This window comes from Stylophora pistillata, chromosome 1 (assembly GCF_964205215.1).
Source record: "Stylophora pistillata chromosome 1, jaStyPist1.2, whole genome shotgun sequence".
Taxonomy (NCBI): Eukaryota; Metazoa; Cnidaria; class Anthozoa; order Scleractinia; family Pocilloporidae; genus Stylophora; species Stylophora pistillata.
Window position 1 is genome coordinate 6,081,033 of NC_142519.1, and position 9,859 is coordinate 6,090,891.

The 9,859-nt window shown below is 38.8% G+C and overlaps 2 protein-coding genes across 2 annotated transcripts; one reads left to right on the plus strand and one right to left on the minus strand.

Annotated features, from left to right (window-relative positions):
* Window positions 1–2,061: 2,061 nt before the first annotated feature.
* LOC148741009 (uncharacterized) lies at window positions 2,062–5,649 on the plus strand. Its single transcript, XM_088732349.1, has 2 exons — window positions 2,062–4,816; window positions 5,513–5,649. Exons 1-2 carry the CDS (start codon window positions 4,010–4,012, stop codon window positions 5,636–5,638), a joined length of 933 nt encoding a protein of 310 aa, XP_088588475.1. The 5' UTR covers window positions 2,062–4,009; the 3' UTR covers window positions 5,639–5,649.
* A 1,509-nt stretch (window positions 5,650–7,158) lies between these two features.
* Window positions 7,159–9,859, minus strand: LOC111334590 (uncharacterized). Its single transcript, XM_022940377.2, has 4 exons — window positions 9,760–9,859; window positions 9,299–9,421; window positions 8,035–8,108; window positions 7,159–7,676 (listed from the first exon to the last, which is right to left on the minus strand). Exons 1-4 carry the CDS (start codon window positions 9,818–9,820, stop codon window positions 7,470–7,472), a joined length of 465 nt encoding a protein of 154 aa, XP_022796112.2. The 5' UTR covers window positions 9,821–9,859; the 3' UTR covers window positions 7,159–7,469.

Genomic DNA, 9,859 nt, shown 5'->3' on the forward strand with positions numbered 1-9,859 from the left:
AAGTTACAGGTACTGGACAAATTTAGCTCTGTTCTGAATAAACTCACGGTAGAATAATGTATATACACAAAGATGTAGACTTGCATGCGCTCATTACCAGCCTGGACCGGAAATTTCTCTTCGTAAACTGTACGGCAGTTTTTGTTGACATGTAAAACAATAATTGACTTCACGCCAGTGTCACTTGGACAATTAGGGATCGATTGCTTTATTAATGGCTACTTATTCCCTTGTCTAAAAAGAAACCGCTTCCCATAAATTGAGAGTTTGAAACAAGATTTAAGGACTAAGAAAATTGTACAGCATGTGAGGATATGAGCAGTCAAGGGAATTTGTTCACTTTAAGTTCACATTTGGAGTTGGATCAGTTGAAAACTCAATTCTTTCGCCTTTCTTTTTCTGAAGGGCGGGTTCATTATGTATTCAGTGCACGTCGCAGTATGTCTAAATCTGTTCTTCGGCTGCATCTTTGTCAGCAAGTGGAACGTGTGAAAAACGTGAGCTGAGAAAATCTTTAGCTGGCGCAGGCGACCCTATTACTAGGAAGTGCGTTGCAATAACATTGTCACGATAAACAGCACGTGACCACTTCAGTGATCGTCCTACACGTGCCCAACACACATCAGCTTGCTCTTGCGCGGGTGGAATAACTCATTCGAATGATGAACATGCATTAATCAGTAAAATTGACGAACGCAAAATTCTTGAGCCCTTCAAAGCTTTTACTGATCTGAATGTCAGCTTTTTTTTTCAATTACGTTTCATTTGTGAGGTCAAAGATTTTTACAGGTAAGTAGGCTATGTTCATATTAGTGGGCATAGTATTAGAAAAAAGTAATGTTTGTAAAATTTCATCCTGGTAATAACAATAAAGCTTTTTATTGCATCGCTAGTAGCGCCCGTGGACGAGATAAAGAGAATCCTGTGTACTGATTCGCTACCCGAGCGGGCAAGATGGGCCCCTCTTGCCCGCTCGGGATTGCCTGCAATGACACCGCACATGAAGAAAATAGATTTAGAACTACTTTCGAAATTCTTGGACAATATTGGCGATGGAAACGCAAAAGCAGCAAAAGATAGTCAAAACAAAGAAAACAGAAACGACTCTAGTGAGTTTGTTGTGCTACAAACACAGTTGACTTTCTTTCCTGGCTCTCCAAGAAAACAAGTCATTTCTTAATTCTTAATAAAGTGAAATCTTTTTGCAGCATAATAAATCCTTTATTAACCAAGCTTGTTCGGTCAAGATGGCTGGATATTGGCCGAGTTTTTTTTTTTTTTTTTTTTTTTTTGCATTTTATAGACCGAGATGAAGTCGAGGTCCATAAAAATGCGAAAAAAGAACGAAAAAAATAATGCATATGTATATTCCTGAAATGAGAAGATTTTAAATCTAAACGTTTGCTTCCCAGTTTTTAGCCACAACATCACCGATGTCGAATAAGAAGGCAATCGGGATTGTTTTAAGTTCGGGTAGTTACTACATTGTTGCTTGATATTTCTGAGGTGTGAGTGCACCGCAAGGACCCGCAAATCAAAAGCTAAGCGGTAAGTGATCACCTAAAAGTTATCAAACAGGGATTTCAACGTCGTTTTCCGTAAGCGGCTGTTTATGGTGTTTTTGGTGGTTGTGCTCGGAAAGGGACAATAGGGCGAAACTTAAACACGAAAGTCTGCTAGGAGGTTCTTTATGCGGCAGTGGACCGCTTTGTGTTTTTAATAAAACCCCCTTTATCCATTGTCTTGATCTAAAGTTAATAAAATTCTTAGAGGTGACTGCTTAGTTAACGATAAAAGGATAGTTGGATTTTGAAAATAGTGGTTGACCTTAACAAAATGTCAATGTTGATTATCTTATTGGTTGATTGGCTAATTTTTGGTCGACAACATTTTTGCAATTGGGTAGTATGAAAATGCATTATTCAGTTTCAGAGTGAGTTAAACACTGCCGAGATTCAACAGATATGTACAAACAACACAACACATGCCGTATTTCTTGAATAGCAGCCGCGGCTTCTATTTTTTTTTTTTTCAAAAGGAAAATAATGCGGCTTCTAATCAAAGGCGGCTTCTATTCAAGGGTGGCTTCTATATTTTGAAAGCCATAGTTTTCATGTGTGAGGTGGTCAATTGTGTCTATCGAGACGTCTATCGGAAATAGCAATCGGAATGCATCAATAAGAATAAAAAAACACCTTTTTGATTCATATTCCTGTCTAAATATGAAAAATCAAGCCCTAGGAAACCAGAGATCTCACGCGCAGTCACGATTTCTAAAAGTCATGGCAGAGAAAAGGAAGAACTACGACTTAAAATTTAAGTTGAGTGCTATTAGATGCGCGGAAGAAACTAGCAACAGAGAAGCTGGCAGAAAGTTTTCTGTGGATGAAAGCATGATCCGAAGATAAAGAAAGAATTCATCTAAAATTAGTAGTGAAACTTCGTCGATGGTTCAAAGTAAGAAGAAACGATTGTCTGGCGCAGGAATGAAACCAGTTCTTGGAGAACTCGAAGAAGAGCTGCTGGAGAAAATCATCGACGAACGCGAGAAACATCATCACGTTCCTTGTAGGTTGGTAAACGTCTGGGCACAAGAGCTCGCAACAGCGCATAATTTAAAAGGGTTTCGGGCGAGTCGCGGATGGCTGTTCAACTTTATGCTGCGAAGCAACCTGTCAGTTAGACGACGTACTATTTCTGGACAAACTATGCCAATGATGTTCTACAGAAGATCGCAAACTTTGTAAAGTTTTGTGAAAAGCAGAGAAGTAAATTCAATTTCTCCCTCGGATGCATTGCCAACATGGACGAGACACCAATTTGGGCCGATATGCCGCGTGAGACAACAGTGGAACAACGTGGATCAAAGACCATTCCCATAGACTTAACCGGACATGGAAAGTAACGCATAACAGTGTGCTTAGCTGTGAAAGCAGATGGATTCAAAATGAAGCTATTTGTTGTCATCCCGGGAAACAAAGTTAAAAGCGACGCTGCTGCAGTCACAGGAGCCATTGTAAAATGCTCTCCAAATGGCTGGATGAATGATGACTTAACGAAAATATGGGTTGATGAAGTATGGGGAGGTTTGTCCTTTTGAGAAAAGGTTTCTGGTGTGGGACTCTTTCAAGTGTCACATATCTGACGAAATAAAAGAAACTGTAGATCATACTACTTGTTTAGGACTGACTATTGACAGCGGTTTGTCTTGGTCAAAGCATATTTGCCATATAAAGAAGCACTTCTCACAAAAAGTTGGTGCCTTAAAACGTGTGAGGCAATTACCCCTAAGAGGAAATTTATTTTAAATCCATTATACCAGCAGTGATATATGGTATGGTTGTGTGGAGGAGTTGTAGTTCTGCTATGCTCAACTCCTTGAATCCTATGCATGATAGAGCAGCTAGGTTAAAAGTAGATAAATGACCCTAACTGGACATCAGACGAAACGTAAAGCCGTAAAACCCTTCTTCATGGATACATTTCCCTCACATAACCTGAGCCGCTGAGGAATCCGTTTACTATTTCGCTCTGTTTTACCGGCTGAAGGCCTGGAATAGGCTTTGTATAAACCATTTCAAATACTGAATTGTCGAACCTGCATGGAAAATCGTTCAATCAGACTACCGTTTGGTGAATGCGTACTACGTTATTTCTTGTTCAATTGACCGTGTTGCGCGAAAACCTAATTCTATATTTCCTTTGAACAAAAACCATATGAACTGAAATGACTCCCAGTTTTTCTTGCAAACACTACAAAGGATCACTTTTGTACCGACTGAAGTCTCTGTAATTTTGAATCGTTAATTTTCTTGTTCATAACCGCAGAAGAAATACTTAAACTAATGAAATTGTTTGTTTTTGTTCTAAATCTTCGTAAACAACGGATTAATCCTCTGAGAGGTGCATTATCATTATTTTCAAAGCCGAAGAATTGATTGGCCGGCAGTGTTTTCAAGTTTGGCTCATTAAAATTGCCGCGATAACTCACTTAGTAAAATAATTCACAATGGCGGAAGAACCAGAGAAAAAAGCTGGGCACATTACTTTCAGCCGCAATTTGTTGAAAGCAACAATGCGGAACTCTGTTCAAGGGGACACTTTACAGAAAGATCTGAAATTCATCCAAGGTCAAAGAAAGAAACTCGCGCATTCCTGGGAACAAAGGAAAGAATCTTTTATGAAACGAAAATTTAGCAAACTACCTGTTCTCCGAACAAGCAGAGGAGAATCGGAGAGGGACGGACTTTCAGATGAAAGCTCAAGAATGAACAACGAAAGATTAAGCAGAGTAGATAATTATAAGACCCCTATGGATCATAGAGGTAGTATGTCTTCGCAGTTGTTTATCAGCACCAGTCACCAAGATAACAAAGAAAGTCTCAATGCACCTCTTCGAAACCGAAAAGCACACTCAACGAATGTTCCAAAGTTAACAGTCAAGGACTTATCAAGGATCTTATGTCCTGGCAAAACTTATCAATCTGTAGCGCTCAACGACTCAAGAGAGACTCAAAACCAAACTTCCTCTCCAATCACGTCGAATAAACTCCAGCGTCGCTTCCAAAAGGAGCCAACCATACGAAGTGACAGTTCTAGTCCTGTATGTTATCCGCCCACGCAAATAAAACAAGGTTATTATAGGACATTTTCTTTGCACCCAAATGATAAAGACCCAACGCGGGACGGCAAGGAGACACCGGGAATCTCCTACCATCCAAATGCGCAAACGCGCTACATCATACATAATAAGGCAAGTGACGTAACCTCAGGCTATCAGCAAAATGAAGACACCGCTTCAAGACCCCTTCAACAGGTATGAGATAACGTCAAGCATTATAGGCAGTAAAAGAAAAATCCATGTTATTGGCCAGAGGCTACTGTATTGCAAGGTAACCATCTGCAACTTACTAGGCTTCCCCGCGGCGACAGTTCGCCAAAGTACCCTTATTTAGTCCGCTTCGGCATCGACAAAACCCAAAACCCAATCCGATCCGTGTTCCGATCCGGGTTTTGTCGACGCTGGCCGCCCTAAGCGGAAAGAGGCAACAAGAGAATGAAGTGATCTGGCCGAGAATACACCGCTCTGGTCCGGCCAGGTCTAACACCTATACCTCTTACGATTCCAATGTGCTAACTCCAGGCAAACCTAACTTGTAAAGCTTTTGTTGAATTAAAAATATCCCTGTGACTACGTACTGATTTCAATTGCTTTATGCTTACAAACTCGTCAGAGAAGTTCAACGTTTTCGGCTGAGGAAACGTGAATGGGGATTGGAGAATTTATGAACTCAACAAATCTTAAGGGGGACAAACCGTGAGGAAACACTGCAATCAGCCACCAGCAAACAGAAAATAAAACCTAGTCCAATCCATCAATTCTCCACTTAACTTCCGTTCAACATTCCTGTTTCGCTCGCTAATAACTTCCAACCATGCTACATTGGCATTATCTCCAGTTCTCATTCCTTCGTTTAGCAAGATGATAATTTATTTTATTTTTCCTTTTCAGGAGGAAAATCGCAATATTTCAATTCGAAGACATTTCTCTTACCCACAGTCGAGAGAACCGGAAAGTCAGTCTCAACAAGCGAGACAACTTATGACTGTGAAAGGTGTTCTCTTTCCTAATATTTAGCACAAGGATACCCTCAGACTCGAATGACTTTCCTCAAGTCATTGTTTTCTATTGGGTTACTTAAGCACTTTCTATCGGTTTATCGGCGTAATATCGAGAAAACATGAGACAAGTTAATTAGCCCAACATCCCAAGTGGGCTATTACGCAGGTAAACCGATAGAGGGTGCGTCTATTTCTTGTCTATGATATACTTCAATAAGGTTTCAAGGTTCCTGTAGGTTTACCGGTACAATAAACGACAGTTTTTGACCGATCAGGGTGCTCGTAGTATTTCAGTTATGTTATAGATACTTTGGGCCAGAAACTTTATATTCTTATATTGACCGTGATGATACTTAACAAGATTAAAGTCTGAAAAATTTCTCCATCCAAGGCTTTGAAAGCAATGAAGAACATTCTAGTGTAGATTTCTGGCTTCCAAATTATGAGCTCATTTTTACTAACGCTAGATGCAAATCTAAAGACAAAAAAAACTTGAAGCAATTGAAAATTCGATATGTCACATACACCTATATAATTTTTTTTCGCTCTTGTTTCCAATTTTTTTTGCAGAAGTCTGTCTATTAGAAAAAAAAAAGAAAAGAAACTTGAGCACTCTTTAGTGCAAAAAGGAACGAAACAAAAACGCCTCAGCTTCACTTAGTAAACACTTCAAAACAGTTTGAACTTTCCCTCTTTGGACAAGAACAGAACCTTCCTTCTACTACTTGTTATACACTGTTGATTCCTCTTCCCCCCCCCCCCCCCCCCCACTTTTACATTGCAGGAAAAATTTGTACACTTCATTCCCTAGGTGTTGTCAGTGAGGAACATTCACTAACAACAGAGAAGGACTGCAACTGCTGTTATACATTTACCCTACTCCAGACAATTACAGTCCAATCTGTCTGTATCAATAGGCATCTCTAAACACTCTCTCAAAGAGAGTTTAGTTTACTAAGTGACTAGCAACTAAACGCTTTGTACAATATCTCCTCTGAATCAAACACAAGGCACAAGGTAGGTAGGTAAAGCCTGTTTATGAGCTGAGTGGCCCAACTGGGCCAGGGTTTGAATCCAGTTTCCATAGCATGAAGTGACTTAGAGTATTTCTACTCCCCCCTGGATGGAATGTTAGTCCATCATTGGGTTGACCCCCAGCATTAAATTTGCCATTACCTATTTATTCTCCTGGGTGAAGAGAGGCACTGTGAGGTAAAGTGTCTTGCCCAAGAACACAACACAGTGTCCCGGCAGGGGCTCAAAATCAGACCGCTAGATATGGAGTTGAGTGCACTAACAATGAGGCCACCATGCCTCCCTTATCAAACACAAAGGTCGCAAGAATAGAGGAAGCAGCTATTGATTTTTAACCAAAAATTCACATTATCAGCACCTAAGGAAATGTATAGAGAACAGTATGGAGAATATGCACACCAGTGGAAGGGTGCAGGGGTTAAATGACCAACCATAAAGGTTGATTAAAAATAAGACGCTAACATTTATCCAACAGACCTCATATTAAACCATTGTCGTGCAGACTGTGGAACGTACATTTTCTTTAAAATCACATTGAAAAAGTGGAGACACAAGTAAGAAAATTACAGCTCTGCACAGTTCTGATTAATGACAACATTCTCTTTTAGAAAATTCAATAGGATACCCTTTCTGAAAGAAGTGGTCTTCTCAGCCATTTTGTGCAAAACCTCCCCTCAGTTTCTTAGAAGATTAAGATCAGTACATGTTGACAATCCTATTTATCCATCTTAGAAAGGTTTGACAATGCACTGTAAACAATCTACAATGTACAGATATTACTATAGCTTTGGACCATTCAGTCACTAAGTATGTTATGGGTCAGCAATTTTATATACATCACGCACTGGAACAAGTTTGTGTCCTCTAAATGGCTCCCTTGGCATAACACTGATATATTTCTTTTCTTCAACTGGTCCTTGTTGACCCAGACACCAATGATATGGTTCAGCTCGCTCACTGCTGTATTTCACAAATCCCTCCACCAATGCAAACAAAGTATTGTCTTTACCAAGACCAACCTGAGAAAGAAAATTTAAAAACATTCTTTAATCAAACTTTGAAGATGGCCTCTACATTGAAAGGGAGAAGGCAGTTACATTATTACGAAGAGCAAAGTCACCGCATTCAATGTTGATGACTGACAATTGAAAAAAATTGACTTAATGTTCAAGGGTACATATATATTTTGAGTCAGACTCAAGAGTTATTCTGGCCCAAACTACTAGGCAAGGGTTAAAATTACTCTGAGAAGGGCCCGAATTATATTTATGCCCAAGAACATAAACTTTATTTCAATTATTATCACTTTGAAGGGCAATGAGGAAATAAAAATAAGAACAAAAATCACTTCTTTTATTGTAAACCCCATAAACTTACATTTAATCCTGGGTGATATTTGACCTCTGCCTTTCTTTGCTTCAAAAGCATAGTGCCTGGTGTGACACGTTCTCCTGTTAAATTCAAAGAGAAATGGTTACAGTCATCAACAATCAAATTTCACTGTTCAGATATTGAAATTGACTGCTTCATATGAAGTCAACCCTTTTTGTTTCATAAATTTTTATGGCTAGTTCTCTCTCAACATACTGTCTAAGTTCTGGTAAATTAAAAAAAGATGCACCCCCAACTTGAGAAAGTGATGATGTCAAGTTCCTACACACACACTTTACACACACACTTTATTTTCTTTTTCTTACAAAATAATTTAGATTATGTTGACCCGCAGATAGCAAATTTGCTATTCAAGGCAGGTCAATCATCAACAAACATTATTTACAATATATAAAGAAAATTAAAAACTAAATAATTAGATATTGTTAAATTATAAAAAGAAGCATAGCTGGCAAATACATCAATAGTTGTTCAATAAAGTATAGAAGCAAATACATTAGTACTGAAAGCAATCGGATCAATTTGTTTTAATTATGCAGTCCTTAAGTTTAGAGGAGATCTTTTCAACATCAAGATAAGAATCTTCATTATCTAGTATCTGAAATAAAGACGTTTTAATTTGTTTATTAAAGGAATGTTTTGATAACGTTTTGAATTCTTTCGGTATCTTATTCCAAATTTTGACACCAACACGCGAGAAAGCCTTTTTTTGTAGGTTAAGTCTAGAGTACTTTGTACTAAAGAGCTGCGATTTGGATGATCGAGTATTGTAGGTATGAATATGACTAACTAAAGAGTTTTGTAAAAATACTTGGTTAAAAGATGCACAATAAGTTATAGCGACACACACACACACACACACACACACACAGTGACAGACCAAATTCTGTCTATGGACCTAGAGTAGAGTAAAAAACCAGTTTTCAACGATAAACCCACCAAGATAATCAGTTATAGGATGTACCCCACAAAACAGAAGAAACACAAAGCCTAACATAAGCAGAGGGGAGGTTTTCCAAACATACTTTTACTTCAATTAGCTACTGTCAATGAAGCTCTCTGTCATACAGGTGTTTAACCTCAAATTTCTGCTTTTCTCTAATCAAATAGGACTACAGCTGCCATGTCAGCAATAGTTTTGTTGAAAAAGTTAAAAGAAGGACAGAGCACCAAGTGGTTCTTTTTCACAGTGAACATGCAAGTAAATGCATGGTGATCAAATCATTAATTGTAAAAATATCAAGCTTACCTTCCGTCCTCCTTGGTCCATAACCTTTACCCTTTCTTCTTCTATTGTGATGCTGACGATTCTTTGAATGACCTGCAGACTTCTTCACTGCTGTTCGGCTTTGTATAACAAGCACTGGCAGACCTGTTCCACAAGGTTAGCTGTTTAAAACATTTTTTTTTTTCAATTCTATTAACTCATGGTTCTATACCTTGACTCAGTACGCCGATCCCGGCGATTCGTAACCCGACCAGATCCAATTTTGAACTACGATAATTAACCTATCAACCTCAAGATAACTCGAAGGCAAACAAGCCTAATATGATAATAAATAAGGAGCCAAGCGTCCAACTACAAGCGGCCTAGCTTTGGTATCACAGTACGTATCTCCCATCAAAAACCTCCTTTCCACTTTTAAAACTGATGAAAATCACTTAAGACAGCTTATTTGGAATTAGAAACAAACGTTCAGACATGCTCACCTTTGAAGGGTTGGAAAACTCCCAATTTTCGAACGTGAAGCGCCGCCATGATGGCAGCCATATTCTTATGAAGCCATCGATCTAGTCATTCAGCGATACT

Bases quoted from the DNA above. Each gene is read 5' to 3' on its own strand.
- LOC148741009 (XM_088732349.1), top strand. From the start codon at position 4,010: ATGGCGGAAGAACCAGAGAAAAAAGCTGGGCACATTACTTTCAGCCGC. The intron at 4,817-5,512 runs GTATGAGATAAC...TTTCCTTTTCAG, and splicing joins CTTCAAGACCCCTTCAACAG to GAGGAAAATCGCAATATTTC.
- LOC111334590 (XM_022940377.2), bottom strand. From the start codon at position 9,820: ATGGCTGCCATCATGGCGGCGCTTCACGTTCGAAAATTGGGAGTTTTC. The intron at 8,109-9,298 runs GTAAGCTTGATA...TGAATTTAACAG, and splicing joins TGGACCAAGGAGGACGGAAG to GAGAACGTGTCACACCAGGC. The intron at 7,677-8,034 runs GTAAGTTTATGG...TTTCTTTCTCAG, and splicing joins AATATCACCCAGGATTAAAT to GTTGGTCTTGGTAAAGACAA.